This window comes from Neovison vison, chromosome 13 (assembly GCF_020171115.1).
Source record: "Neovison vison isolate M4711 chromosome 13, ASM_NN_V1, whole genome shotgun sequence".
In the NCBI taxonomy this organism is placed as follows: Eukaryota; Metazoa; Chordata; class Mammalia; order Carnivora; family Mustelidae; genus Neogale; species Neogale vison.
This window is the reverse complement of record NC_058103.1, coordinates 46173598-46189571: the sequence shown is the minus strand read 5'-3', so window position 1 is coordinate 46189571 and position 15974 is coordinate 46173598. Positions and strand designations below refer to the sequence as shown.

The 15974-nt window shown below is 41.5% G+C and overlaps 1 protein-coding gene across 8 annotated transcripts in view; it reads right to left on the bottom strand.

Annotated features, from left to right (window-relative positions):
• Positions 1–15601, bottom strand: part of DDHD1 (DDHD domain containing 1) — an 83640-nt gene extending 68039 nt beyond the window's left edge. For 3 of the 8 annotated variants that reach the window (XM_044231095.1, XM_044231100.1, XM_044231096.1), the window contains exon 1: positions 14590–15598. In XM_044231095.1, the coding sequence (XP_044087030.1) occupies positions 14590–15424 (835 nt within the window). In that variant the 5' untranslated portion in view covers positions 15425–15598. Of the gene's footprint in view, positions 1–14589 lie in introns of all 8 variants that reach the window. The other 5 variants (XM_044231098.1, XM_044231099.1, XM_044231102.1 and 2 more) reach the window with 3 other exon arrangements.
• Positions 15602–15974: the final 373 nt, after the last annotated feature.

Here is a 15974-nt window from a genome sequence, read left to right as displayed (position 1 = left end):
AAGATTACAGGGCTGGTAGGTTTGGCCTCTCTCCTTGGCTTGTAGATGGCCACCTTCTCACTACAGCCTCACAGCCTTTTCTTTGTGCACATGCATCCCTCGTGTCCACGTTTCCTCCTCTTGTGACACCAGTTGCAGTGGATTAGTGCCTTCTCTAATGGCCTCATTTTAACTTAATCATCTCTTTAAAGGCCCTGTCTCCACACACAGTCACATTCTGAGGTAGCGGTGACAAAGGCTTTACCATATGAGTCTGTGGGGAGGACAAAATTCAGCCCCTAAAAGTCCTCAAACATTTTTATTACATGGTCCTTTCAGGCTTTTTCATTACATTTTCATCCTTTTCACACATTTTAATTCACAGAAGGCATATTTTAGATGGTGTTAGCAAAAACTTTAAATCACTGGCCCTCTTGTTCTTAACTTTCCAAGTTTCATATTCAAGTGGTTCCAGGCAACACAGAATTTTACATGCTTAGGGAAAAGTTCTCTAGTTTCCTGGCTAGTTAAAAAAATGTTTGATATAATCTGCATGGATATGGGAGGAACACCTATACCAAAAATGAAGCCTGTAACACAAAAACAGACTTTTGAATTTTTAATGTTAATTTTAGCTTAATGGAGATAATTAATACTGACTATAGCCACTCCATCAGAGTACTAAAATAAAAATAATAGAAATTAACATAGTTGGAACTTTTAGAATCAGCAAAGTGGCATTCAAACTTATTTTCTCATCTCTTTCTGTATTATACATGTTTCCACAGTTTTATCCTTGGTTCTCTTAAACTTGGCTGATTATCGGAATCCCTTGAGGAATTAAATTAAAAAATAGATTTTTCATCCCAGCTCTATGGGGAGTCTGCTTCTCCCTCTGACCTTCTCCTCGCTCATGCTCTCTCTCACTGTCTCTCTCAAATAAATAAAAATAAAATCTAAAAAAAAAAAAAAAAAAAATAGATTTTTCAGATTTCTTGCCGCACACTTAGAATCATAGTCTTCTAGAGATAGGGTCCAGAAATACGTATTTTCTAAAAGTTCTTCAGGTTATTATTGTGAAGCAAAATGCTCAGAAGTGACCATTAGTTTACAATCAACTTAGATTAGTAATTACCAGAAATATTTTGAGCATATTTTCATACTTATTTCTAAATTATGCATATGTATTACTATTCTACATACATTAGAAAACATTCAAAAATAGAAAATTTGAAGGGATGAAACAGAAAGGAAATATAAATTCAAACATGTTCATTATAATATCTCCAATAGAGTGTTTGCAGACCCATTTTAGAGACCATGGCTTATGTTTCATCTTTAATTGCAACACTATTTTCTTCTGAGCTCTAGACCTATATATCCAATTGCCCAGGGATGATTGCATCTGGATGTGCAACAGGCACCTTAAATGCAATCAAAATACACTAGTATTTAGCTTCCTTCTGCCACCCCAAGGTGAACATGGCAGAGAAACCTGTTCTTCCTCCATAATCCACCGAAGTTAAAAACATTATGGATAAGCTGGACTATGCTCCCCTTTACTCATATTGCATTGATAGTGTCCCTTCTACTTCCTTAACATCTTCTTCCAACCCTCCAATATCCATTCAAAGAGTGTTGCCCTAGACCCTGTTTTCCCCTTGTAACATAGCAGTAACTCCTTTACTAGTCTCCCTGAGTATTATAATCACATTTCCAGATTTCCATTTATCTTCCAGACTGCTACCAAACTCATAATTTAAAATGCAAATCTGATCAAGCATTTTCCTCGTTTTATACCTTCCAGTGTTTCATTCTTTTTTTTTTTTTTAAAGATTTTATTTATTTATTTGAGAGAGAGACAGTGAGAGAGAGCATGAGCGAGGAGAAGGTCAGAGAGCGAAGCAGACTCCCCATGGAGCTGGGAGCCTGATGTGGGACTCGATCCCGGGACTCCAGGATCACGCCCTGAGCCGAAGGCAGTCGTCCAACCAACTGCGCCACCCAGGCGTCCCCCAGTGTTTCATTCTCACAGCATAATTTAAAATTTCCAGTATGAAAAGGCCTGATCTAGTCCTTGCCTATCTATATCCAGTTTTCTTCTCCTACCCTTTCTACCTTATTCCCAGTGCTCCTACCCAACAGAAACTCTTGAGTCCTCTGAATACAAGAGTCCCCCTTCAAGACTCTAGGCTTCAAAATGCCTAGGTGGCTCAGACAGCTCTTGATTTCAGCTCAGGTCATGATCTCAGCGTCCTGGGTTGGATCCTCACCTGAGCCCCCATCCCTACTCAGTAGGGAGTCTGCTTAAGGATTCTCTCTCTCCCTCACCTGCCCTCTGCCCCACCCCCAGCTCTTCAGTACACACACACACACACACACACACACAGTATCTCTCTAAAATAAACTTAAAAAAAAAAAAAAAAAAAGTTAGGAAAAAAAAAGATTCCAGGCCTCTAGCCATGCCATTCCCTCTGCCAATAACACCCTTAAAGACCCTAGTCAAGTATTTCTTTGGAAAGTTTTTGTAAACTTGAGGTAGAGATGATCCCTCTCTTCTGTAACCTAACAGACACTAGATGAATATTTATAGAATGAAAGTAATAAAATGTGACCTAAGTTAAAAAGTATTGAAAGAAAAGAATTCACATTACCAAAAAAAAAAAAAAAATTCACATCACAAAAGAGAAGCACATAGTTTAGGAAGTTGGCAAATAAATGTTAATCTGTAAAAGCAGTTTTCTCTTCAGGTGGGCTTACTAGCTTCAGGTGAGTTAACTAGCTACAAATAAAATATAATCATTTCAGAATGTAAGCTCTAAACTGGGTCAAAAGCAAACGAAAGTTAAAATCTTTTGTAAAAAAGGAACAGGAGAAAAGGGAGAAAAAATTTGTATAGTCAAAATTCAGAATATTAACAAGTATAAAAGCAAAAACTTGAAAATATACAAAAAAAAGTTGAGGAAAACACTTAAATTCCTAAGACTAAAGTCACAAAAAACTTATTTGAGGAATATATTTAAAAATCATCAAATAGAGGGGCACCTGGGTAGCTTGGTCTATTGAGTGTATGACTTGATTTCAGCTCAGGTCATGACTTCAGGATTGTGGGATTGAGCCCTCCATGCGCTCCATGCTGGGTGTTTAGCCTGTTTGGAATTCTCTCTCCCCTACTCCCTCTGCCCCTGTCTCTTTCTCTCTAGAAGAAATAAAAAGAAAGGGAATAAAAGAAAGGAAGGAAGAAAGGAAGGAATCGTCAAATAGAGGGAATGTAGCAATAAAAGTGGGCAAGTAATTCTTACATAGGTTACAAAATAATCCAGTACTGTTGGCATATAATCTTCACATCTGCTCAGATGGTACAAAGGATCATAGATGGTATATGGGAGAAAGGGAACTAGATAAGGACTCAGAAGGCTGGGCCTAATTCCAGTTTTATCTTGAACTTCTCTCTGCAACCATCTTGTAACATGAGGATATTCTAGCTCATTGCAGGATGAATAGGGATTAATAAAACTATGTATTAATAAAACTGTGTATGTGAAAGTACTCTGTAAACTATAAAATCCCATTCTTAGTTATGGTGTTAGTCTGATCTGCACAGTACCTTTTTCTTTTTAAAAAAGATTTTATTTATTTATTTGAGAGAGAGAGTGAGCAAGCAGGGTGAGTGACAGAGGGAAAAGCAAGCTCCCCACTGAGCCTGATGTGGGGCTCTATCCTGGGACTTTGGGATCATGACCTGAGCCAACTGAGGCACCCATGCCCCCGATTCATATATTATCTTTTTTTAAGTTTCTGAAACCATGTGCAGTGGTTAAATCTGGCTTTATCAAGACTAGCTTTCTAGAATCCTCAGCTATTTGAATCAACTAAATTCCCTTTTTTCCCTACCATCTCTTCCAAAATGAAAACCTCACGCTATGACAACTGGAGAAGCAGGCTCAGAAATCCAGAAACTAAATATAAGCTTAAAACCTACAGATGAGATCACTGCAGACATACTGTGACTGGCAGGTCAATCCAGTTACCTTGATTTACTTCATGCTGATACCTGTAAAGGTGGGGAAAGAGGGAATCCTTCGATATGAAAACAGAGATCCTCAAGGGTTTTCTTTATGGAGGCATAAGAAATAAGATAGAAAAAGAAAGGTGGAGACTAGAAAACATGAGAAATTAAATGCAGCAATTGGTTTGGTAGACTGCATGTACTATAATATTCAGCAAACAGAGGCAGCAGCAAATAGTTTTGATATATAAGCCTAACAATCACTTCTACCCTACAGCCAATAAAAATGGCTACAGAAGACACCTTGATTCTACTCTGAGTGGCATATAGCCACTTACTTGATCCATGTTAGCTCAACAGATAATATTGTTGTCCATTTCAACATTCCTGGACAGAAAGACATATAGGATACGAAAGTAATGGGTTGTGCCTAACAAAAAGAGACATAAAAAAGGCCACCAAGAATGGAAAGGGTAAATCAGTTTGCTGAATTAGAAGGACAGACTTCTACTTCTAGTCATAATGGAGTAATGTGTATTAGATTTACTGCCCCACCTTTAACAACCAGGAAAATCAAAATATATGGAAGGATGATTTTCATCTTTCATCATCATCAGATATTGCACAACAGGCAGAAGAGGACAGTGATCACTGGGAGAACTCCAGCAACTGCCCAAGCTTAGTGCCTAGAGCTTCCATACCACAGCACAGGAAGAGGAAACAGAGTCCACTAGTCTTGCTCGGATGCCAAATGGCTCAAGAGTTCAGGGAGGCTAAGGTAGCTAGAATCTGTGGGGCAAAATATCAGAAAACCGAGGGCTATAAAGAAAGACACTGCTGGAGATCTCTAGAGGAGATCTTGAGTCCTTGGTCAGTTATTTATCTATGCACACATGGTATTTCATCCTCCTCAATAATTGACAAAATGAGTTTATTGAAAATTAATATAAATACAGAAATTTTAAATTGGAAGGTCAGAGCAGAAACAGGTAAAGAAAAACAAAGATGAAATAAAGATTAACCAATTCGTGGGTGAAAGGCTGGTTCCTCTCAAGCTGCATGAAATACAACCTTGGACTGGCCGAACTGGTAATCCTCTGATTGAAAATGAAGACAAACTAGGATAAGGCATTTGTGAACCATTTAGACTGCAGGAGATAATTAATAGAGTTATCAATGTTGAGGTCTATAATGCCCCCTGGCCCAGATCTGTTCCATCAAATCTCCATGATTCGATGATCTAAAAACCTACAGTTTTAACAATCTTGCCAGCTCAATGAAATCTGCAAACTATTGGTCTAAGATAGGATGCCATTCCATAGGCAACAGAACCCAACAGAGGCAATTCAAAGGCTGAAATGTATTTCACTGTCCTCACCATAATTTCGTTCAGTGTCAGAGTCGACAAGAGCAATTAAGGTGCCTGCAATGTGATACTTCATTATGATTACCAGAACACTTGATGGGGGGATGGTAGGGGTAAGATTAAGCAGCTTTACAATAAACACATAGCTATACATATAGAAAAAGGTAAGAGAGAAGGGGAAAGGAAGAATGAGGGACTATGCGTGTATGTATGTGTTATATATATGTATATGGTCATCAAATACAGGGTGAAGTAATTTTGGTTGAGCCACAGATTCACATTCTTCTTTTTCCCAAATAAAATGGGCCAACCACACACTTTTTAATTTCTAGAAGCTAGGCTTCTAGTTGAAGAGCCAATATATCAGCCTGGCTTAAATACAATGGCTAACACTTAATGAACCAGGTACTATGCTAAGTACTCTATGTGTATTTTAACAGAATCTTTAAAATAACTTTGTGAAGCAGGAACTATTATCCCTACTTACAAAGCTGAAACTGGACAATCAAGAGATTATAACTTGCCTAAAGTCATATGGCTACGATAAATCAAGGATGCAAACTAAGGGAATTTGGCAACAAAGATCTGTTTTCGGAGCCCACTCAGCTTTTATTGCCAATGCTGGTAAGGGATGGCTGCTTGGAATCCCTGGTCTAAAAGGTAACTTCAGATTCGAAGCTAGATTTTGCCCTAGGTGCAGAACCTAGCTGCCATTCCTACCACTCTAGGTTCAACTGCAGGTCATTTAAGAGGAACTGATTCCTTCAAAGTTTTCATGTTGAGGTCTTCACTGTAAAAGGAATTATGGGCCATTTCTTTCTTGCCAACATGGCTAAAGACCAAAAACACTACTGGCTCTGTCTCAAGTGAAAACTGAGCAGCCTTTCGAAAGCTGTAAAATTCTCTATTGTATCAAAAATCCTGGTAGCTGGTGGAGATGTTCTAAATGAGCTCTGCAGATGAAGTCAGTACCTCCCACAGCTGGTGACAGGATCTGCATACCAAAAAGAGTAGATGCTCAAGAACTTGGAATGCTTTCATGAGAAAGAATTCCTCCCTTCCCACAGGCAGTAGATATAGAAGAAAATGGTGCACACCTCTGGTGCATAAACTAGGAAAACTCAAGACAGGACAGCTCTTTCTGGGGCAAAACCCAGTGAGCTCCTCACAGCGGCAGGCAACAGTTCACAGAGGGTTCTAGGCCTGTGCCTAATCATGAGCCGATTACCAAGAGTTAAGCCCAAAGAAAATGCTGTGTCAGGAAAGGAACTGCAAATTGAAACAGGAGAGTTGAAAGCCAAGAATGTCAAGTAGGTTGTAAATTTGAAAGGACAGAAGAGTCAGGAAAATGGAGAATAACTTTAGAACTTATATTTAGAACATCATGGGAAGTTTCAAGATCTCTGATTATTATAACACATTTATGTCAACAATTTTAAGAGGTAGGTACTATTAACCACATTTTATAGAATAAAGTGAGGCACAGATAATTTAAGTTACCCAAAGTCACACAGTCAAAGGTAAAGCTGGGATTCTGGCCCACACAGTTGCTATCAGCGATCATTTACATTCATAAACACAACACAGGGCTGCCAGTCTAGAAAAGCCAGTAAGAACTGAACTGGAAGGGGAAGAGATAAAACGGATGATCTGAGGTGGGAGAAGAGCTGATCTGAAAACACATGAAGTAAACCAGGTCTTCCCTTTATGTGTGACCTACCGTATACTTTGATGGGTTCTAGATCTGCCCATGAAAGACAGAATCCTGTCAGACAATCAGAATTCCAAACAATTCAGTCCAGTATTCCAGGATTAGGAACATTTGTTATATGTGACATACAGTAACACCCTTCTTTGCCCACCAAAAAAGTGTAATATATAATGTAGTTAACACAAAATAATAGGCTAAATAGTAAACAGGTTAAAAATAAAAATAAATTATATCCGGGGCACCTGAGTGGCTCAGTGGGTTAAAGCCTCTGCCTTCGACTCCGGTCATGATCCCAAGGTCCTGGGATCAAGCCCCACGTCAGGCTCTCTAGTCGGCGGAGAGCCTGCTTCCCTTCTTCTCTCTCTCTGTCTGCCTCTCTGCCTACTTGTGATCTCTGTCTGTCAAATAAATAAATAAAATCTTTAAAAAAATAAATTATATCCAAAAAGATACTCTGAAATACAAGGTCCCAATGTTTTTCTAGTGAAAGACAAAGCGCAGAACCATGGTTAGTGGTGCTAATCTCATATAAGAGTGGTTTGCTATACAATGCAAATGTCAAACAAAGGCAAATATTTGTTCATAAACCTCACAGACATGTATAACAGCCTTGTGATTTACTGCTAACCATATAGTAAGGGTTCATTTTGGCAGTGGACAGCCAGCATGGTAAAGTGAGCGCCATTGAAAGTGCTTAAACAGCCATAATGCACTTTCCTCAGTTTGAGTGGTCCTCAACAATTTCTTCCAAGTAGACCCTCTCTTTCTCTCCAATAACTGCCTTTTGAGTCACAGCAAAGATTTTGTTTTCTAAAGCATAAACAAACTTGGGGGTCCTTAATGTTAAAACATACCAGATGTTAAAATGCAAGCATTACTAAAGGTCTAGGTGGGTGAATCAGGTGGACAAGGGATATCCTAGGCCTATCTAGAAGCAATTCTATAGAATAAGGAAAAAATGAATTCAGTCAATAAAATACTCACTGAAAATTGATCATTTTTAATACATAGTAAAATAAAGGTGGAACTACATTTAACTCTATCTACAGGAAGACTCAGAATTAATTCTAACTAGGCTCCCTATGCATCATCTAAAGTTACTGAGCAGCACTTTCTATAGCATATGATCTAGAAGATTTATGTTTTGGCACAGTTAATGCAGCTCTCTGTCCCACATCATGTGTCTCAAGAACTATCCTGTACCAATTTTCGGTTCACTGAGAAGGAGAAATAGTAACGTGAGAGATTTCCGTTCACATAATTAAAATTATCCTTTAACAAATAAAAGCTTAATTCTCAACTAATTTGGAAAAGATATCCATTCAGACATAATTCACATTTCTCTAAGATTTCTAGATACCTGAGGTCTTGGGGTATAGCAGTACAAATGACAATGTAATTTCTAAAGGCTGGCCTGGGCCCAAAAGTCATTCGACAGATTTATTTAAACTTACAAGTGCAATGATTATAAAGATTATCTAGATATAGCCTAATGTAATAACACATTAGAACAAATACTAATGAGTATATAATTTATCTTGTATGGCAATCTGGCAAAATTAGAAAGCACTACATAAAACATAACTACTTTTATATGATCATATCAAAACTTCCACCATTTTTCTTTAGTTCTCTGGCACAGGCAATCTTGACAGTAAACATGGGTAGCAGTTTTTACAATCTTGAATGTCACTTGTTCCCTAATCTTTTCACCATCCTAAATTTTACCTGTCCCCTAATCTGGGGGTATCAAAAGTTATCTATATTATGCTTTTCATCCCACTAATCCACTCATTTGTCAGTTATTCAAATATTTTTGTGGACATAATTTCCCTTTACCAAAGCAGACTCAAAAAGAGTAGAATTGTAAGTTATAACTACTGGCTCTAAAAATGATGTTTTTCCTTGTTCTACTTTTTAACCAAGCTTTTAGGAATGTATTATGGCAAAAAAGAAAAAACTGGTATCTATACCCTTTATCAGTATTAAAGTTTTTGATAACATGTACATTTTAAATTTTATCACACTCATGACTTAGACTGCCCAACAATCAGGGATTCTAGAACTGTCTACCTCCCCATCTCTCCTGCCAATAATCATCTTAGGTTTCCGTGAGTATATTCCCCATTTCTCTTTCTCCTTTTCATCCCGGTACTGTCCTCACTCAGTGTCCATAATATCAGAGGATTCCATGACCAGAACATCTAGATTTTTTTACACCCCCCCCCCCCACACCACCACCGGGGATCAGAAAAGGATCACCGCTAGGGTTCTAGACATCAGATCTCAGCAAAGCAGAAACTATAGTGTGTGATGTGGAGATAAAAGACCCAGGAAATAATATTTGGAGAAAGGAACAGTATAAAAGGTATCTTTTATGAAAAAAATAGTAAAGGAGAGGAAAAAAAGAAGGGGGTGACAGACGGAGTAAAGAAAGACATACCAATTACTCTGAATATTTACATAAAGCACGTGTAAAACATGCATTATTACATTTGAGCTATATACAAACAAGGCGGATCAATAACTGATATGAAAGCAGTTTGAAAGCAATGGTCCAATGTAAAGGGGAAGAAAAGTCCTGAATGCCTTGATCAGACTGTGTCAAATCCTGCCCTTCTTACATATCACTCAGTGTCATTCATTTCTTTGTGCTCTTTCAGTAGATTCCTGAAAAATATAGTCTAAAGCAGGCTTGATCTAGAACAGGGTTCTCAGAAGACTTCTGTCGGGATTCTGCAAATGAGCAGCCAGGGTTCCAATGCAGCCCAAGGCTGCTTTCCAGTCCGGGCTTGTGGGAGACAATGCAGCTAAAAAGAGATAGAAAAGACTCTAACACTTTTTCAGAGTCAGGCATGTCAATCCCTGGTCTCCATTCCCTACAGTTCTGCTTTATCGGAGGAGAAACTGATCAAAAAAGAGTGACTTCTCCCAGGATGGACTCCATTACTTTCCCATGATGCCCTGTACCTCATAAAGGATTATTAAGGTTATTAATCCTTAAAGGAAAAAGACCGAAGAGATGGTTACAGGTATGCCAAGTTAATAAACACCATTTTATTTTGGTACTTGCAGAAAAAGCCCTTATTTTTCTACCTCATTTTGGTGGGAATATTATTCTTTCTTCAATATATCATGAAGACTGGTTAATTTTTAAAATGTTTGAAAATGGTTTAAAATGATAATAATACAAGTAGACCACAAGATATATCAGAAGGTGGATTACATTCATATAAATATTTGGTCAAATAACTTTAGTCAATAAATGGAAATTGCATACTCCCTAGTGTACAGTGCACACATAAGAATTGTTATGAGACAATTCATAAGTATCTCTATAAAGCTCCCCATGCCTTTCTACCACTATTTCTAAATAGGGCCACTTTTTTGCTAATATTCTTCATAAACATTCTTTCACTTACGGTGAGGTACAGGCCAGTAACAAACCCTATTCTTGACAATTTTGTGCTGGTCATCCTAATGAAATTTCAGGTGAGTTTCTACAAATAAGGATTATTGTTTTCTGAAATCCACATAGATAGAGTTAACACCTAGTACTTTGTGCCAAACACCCACTGTTCCAGGCATGTTATATATAACAATTCTCAAAACAAGCCTATTAGAGGGCTGCAAGTAGCTTAGAAAGAAGAGGAGGAGCAAGGGAGTTCACTTAGCCATTACTCAGCAATAATCAGTTTTTATCTAAAATGTCTACAGGCAGTAAGAAAAATATCTAAACAGACAATAAAATGAAAATAAATTTACTAAAATACTTTTTTCATTATGTAATAATATGGGCTTCCTATCTATAGAAGACAAATTCTATTCCCCTTTTGATTCATATACCCTAAATTAGTTCAAATTTTGTCTGCTAGTAAGAGTTCAAAAGGAAGAGCAAATATAAACTACACCTTTCTTTTAGACTAGGCATAGCTAATTTATTGGCTTTGACACCCAGGTGCATTGGGCTTAATTAGGTCACAAAACCCCTAAACAACCACTGGAATCCTACACCACCCCTCTGTAAGAACTTTCTGAAGTTTTTCTGTTTTTAACTTTCATTTCATTCTTTAGAAAGCTTCCAGATGAACTAAAAAAAGTAAAGTAAAATGAGAAGGAAGTCAAAGCTGCAAAAGCTGACGAGACCATACTGGGATTAAACCCTCATGAGAATGTATGAAAACTTACGTAATACAGACATACCTGAAGAACCAATTAGAGCAAGGTGACATGGGATTTTCTGAGAAATGGTCAATTAGAGACAACAAGCACCACTGTGTTTTCACTGTAGTTCATACAAAGGCCTGGGATACCCACAGGATTGTATACTATAGAAAACTAGAAAATGCTAAAATGGAGTGAAAATAGGTGCTGCTGTTATGCTAGTTCACGAAAACTTATAACTGGTCTATTGGCTGTCTGCTTTTAAAAAGAAGATTTGAGAGGACTAAGACCACATTTCCTTTCAGATTAACTTCTGTAGGCCTTCATGGTTTCTCTTGATTCAGGACACTACCATTCTAATGATATATCCCAACTCTCTAATTCTGCCTTTGTGCTGTCACTAATCACCTAAGTAATAGAGAACCTTCAATTGTCTGGTTTCTTCTTCTTCTTCTTTTTTTTCAAAAAGAGAGAGAGCTTGAGCAAGCGCAGGAGAGCACAAGCAGGGGGAGCGGTAGAGGGAGAAGGAAAAACAGGTTCCCCGCTGACCAAGGAGTCCCATGTGGGGCTCCATCCCAGGACTCTGGGATCATGAATTGACCTGAAAGCAGTTGTTTAACCAACTGAGCCACCTAGGCGCCCCTGATTGTTTGGTTTCTTAATGCTCACAGGATATAGTCCAAAGTTCTTAGCATTACATATCTACTCTTGTTCCTTTCTTAGCTACTCTCCAAATGCACCATTCAAAGGCAGGTACCCTTCACAATCTCCTCCCTTCCTGCACCAAACACCTGTCCCTGTGATGGTCAAGCCTCAAGCCTACCCTATATGTCTTGGTCCTTGCAGGTGCAGCCTTAATTTCCTCAAAATGTCATGCATTTGCATGCTTCTGTGTCTTTGTATGTTACCCCATCTGGCTGAAATGACTTTCCCTGCATCTCACTCTCCCCTTTTATTCCTTGATTAAATTCATCCTTTAGGATTCAGTCCTACATTATCTGGAAGGTTTCCTGATATCCTCACCGTTGGGTGGTGTGTCAGATGCTCTTTGGACGTCACACCTATTCCCCCAGTAGACTCTAAAATGCTTCACCACTTTCTAGCTGAGTAACCTTGGACACGTTCATTAATTTTACTGAGTCTATTCATGAAAAGAATGGTAGCATTAATTTTATCACTATGAAATAATGTGAAAAATCACTTAATAGTAAAGTACTTTGCAAGCATTAACAATTTTATCAGAGGGAATATGGGTAGCTCAGTCGATTAAGCATCTACCTTTGGCTTAGGTCATAGGTCCTAAGGATCCTTTTATAGGGCCCTCTGCTCAGCGGGGAGTCTGCTTCTCCTTCTACCCTTCCCCCAGCTCATGATCTCTCGGTCATGCTCTCTCTCTCAAATAAATAAAATAAAAAACAAACAAACAAACCACAATTTTTTTTTAAAAGATTTTATTTATTTATTTGACAGAGAGAGATCACAAGGAGGCAGAGAGGCAGGCAGAGAGAGAGGAGGAAGCAGGCTCCCCGCTGAGCAGAGAGCCCGACGGGGGACTCGATCCCAGGACCTTGAGATCATGACCCAAGCCGAAGGCAGCAGCTTAACCCACTGAGCCACCCAGGTGCCCCAAACAAACCACAATTTTACCATAAACCAAAAGAGCACACAATATTCTAGGTGAATATACTTTAGCTGATTTAAGGGTAGGATTCATCCTTTGGTCTCCAGACCCCTCTCTAAGGATGTCCCTGCATTTTATCCAACTTTACTACTCCACTAAGTCCTTGTTTTTCTACATTCAAAAGAAAAAAGCTCATAGTGATGTCTAGGACATTTGAAGAAAAGACTAAATGGGAGACTCCTGAAGGGTATGGGTTGTTTTTTCCACCTTTCCTAAAGCCTTCGTGAGACTACTATATTACGGACATACAAATACTTGGCAAAAATGAAAAAGGTGAATGAATGAATAAATGAGTGAATACAGGCATACTCTATCCTTAGTGAGCTTGTAATCAAAAGGAGTGATGTGACAAATCCCATACGAATCTGGTCTTGTGAAAATGTTAGCGAATGCCTTCAATGTCATCCTTAAGTGCAGTAAAAAATTAAATTTTCTGCTGTGCTTATTTTATTTGATTTGACACACACTATAATTATTATCTTAGTGACTCATGCTTCTCATGTTTTAACATTATCAGAATCACTCAGGCAGTTCAATACCTATTAAATATCTACTGCACTAGGCCCAATGAGCGTATGAAGATAAAGGTGGACTCTGCCCATAGATTGCTAAACACATAGAAAGGAAGGTAAGTCATGAATATATGTTAATATAAGGCAGAATACTGTAAAATATAGATAAGACCTAAGGCTAGTGACAACCAACGAAGACACAGATATCTGAGTTAGGGCACTAGGTTCATAAAAACGAAAACTATATATTACAAATTACTGGTGGCCAATAGTTTGTGTCACAGTAGAATATTACATATGCAACATTTGCTTTTAACCTAATTACAAACTTAATTGTGTTGATGTCTAATTGAATAAGACCTGCTGTTAACACTTATAAATCACACGTGTGCCAAGCACAGTTTCAAACCGGTTAGGTACATTATTTCATTTAATTCCTCCAACAACTCTACAAGGTAGATACAATTATCTCTATTTTATAGATGAGGAGACCCAAGGCATAGGCCTTGGTAATTTTTTCAAGGTTAAGAAGCAAACTGAGAATAAGTAAACAAGAACGTAAGAGACAAAAACGAGTATTCCACAGAGAGTGAGCAGACCAATTTGCCAGCAGCGGCTCACGCAGTGCTTTCCACTTCTCCCGAACGCGCCGGGTGGAAACCACCTATCTCCTTTCCTTTCCCGCCTGGGATTAATGTTCTTTTCCTGAGTCCATAACTGAACTGTTGATTCTCGTGCAGATCATCTCTAACATTCCCACTTCAGAGGACAGGCTGCTCTTTAAATCAGAGGCAGTTCTGGGTAACTGAGACCGAATCAGATCCCCAGGTGAACAAAGCTCAGGTAGGATCGCGAAATTTAACCTTCGGGCTGGGCATCCGTTCCTGGATCACCTCCAGGGGATGGCAGCAGCACCCAGTCACCCAGGAAGCGCTACCCCGGCAGAATCTTCTTCTGAACCCCAGGCGGCTTGCATTTTGCCATCTGCTCGTTTACCCTTCACCTGCCGGCTCTGCGTGTCTCATCTCCACCCTTCTCCCTACCAAACGCCCAAACGCCAGGCCTCAAGCGCCTCGTTCTCTGCGGCGGTCAAGTCCCAAACCCACCCGGGTGCTCGTCCGCCCCACAAGCAGCCCGTCCCGCTCCCTTCCCCGGCCGGCTACTCACGGTTCCAGTACACCGGGTAGCACTCTCCTTGGGTCACATCCACCTCGTAGAGGCCGCCCCGCACACACACCCGCTCGATGTTCACCAGCTCCTCCATCTCGGGCTCGTGCCCCGCAGCGCGCGGGCAGAAGCCGCAGACGCGGTCCTCGTCCTCGTCCTCCCCGGAGCTGGAGGCCTGGCCGCACACACGATCGCCGTCCGGGTCCTCGGCCCGGGGCCGGCCACCCGTGGCCTGCAGTAGCGTTCGGAAGGCGAGCTCGATGCGGAGCGAGTCATAGCCGATGAAGGGCTTCCAGGTCTTCTTGTCCTCCTTGTAGAACCAGCGAACCTCCTCGGGGCCCAGCTCCGTCACTACCTCGTAGCGGTGCCTGGCGGCTGTTCCACCAGACCGGGTGCGCTTCCTTTCCCCGAGCCCCGCTCCCGCTGGCCCGATGCCCCCCGCGCTCGACTGGACCAGCGGCGGCTGCGGCGGCGGGTGCAGCGACGAGGAGCTGCCGCAGCCGACGCTCACGCTCTCACCCTCGCTGTAGTAGCGCAGCGAGGAGCCCGACTCCGCGGAGCTGAAGTCGTAGTTCTCGTCACTAAGGCAGGAGTCCAGCGCCAGGTGGTGGTTGTGGTCCTCCGCGTCCGGCCCCAAGTGCAGCCCGGGCTCCCCGCGCAGCAGGGCCAGGGGCACCTCGTCGTCACCCGGGTCCCCGCCGGGCAAGTGGTCGAAGCAGCAAACGCCGCCGCCGAACGCCGGCTCCGCATCCGAGTCCAGCTCCCAGGCTGTGCCGCCGCCGCCCCGGCCGTTATGTTCAGGGCTCCGCGGGGACCCGCGGCCCGGATAATTCATGGTGTGGGGACGCCGCCGGCTGCCCGGCCCCGCGCCGAGCCGTGGCCTCCAGCGCTTCCGCCACACATTCAACGTTGTCGCCCTCTCCACCGGTAGTTTTTAATCTTTCAAATCCCAACCGGGGCTGCGGAGGCAGCGGCGGTCGCTCCGCCCCCCCGAGGCCCGCGGCAGCCTCAGCCGCGTTCCACAGCTCGCCCCATTGTCGCGCAGCCCGACGTGGGCGGTGCTTGTGCTCGGCCCCGCCCTGCCGGCCGCGCGCGCCGCCCCGGAAGCCCCTTCTCCGCCCGGGCCTCGCGCGAGCGCCTTGGCTTCTCACTGTGGCCTTCCGCGGTGGGTCAGCTCAGGGCAGCCGCAACTTCTCACATGCTTCAATTGTCTTTCGCCTCCACACCTATCCCTGCACACCTGCGTCGGCCCCCGCCTTTCTAGGGATCAGAGCCCAGGTGAGGAGAGGCTTTATCCCACTCAGCCTTGTATTCTGGGTCATGAGCCGCAGGGCTTAAGCTACAGGCGAGGTCCCCAGGAAGCTGGCTTCTCCTGACACTGCTTT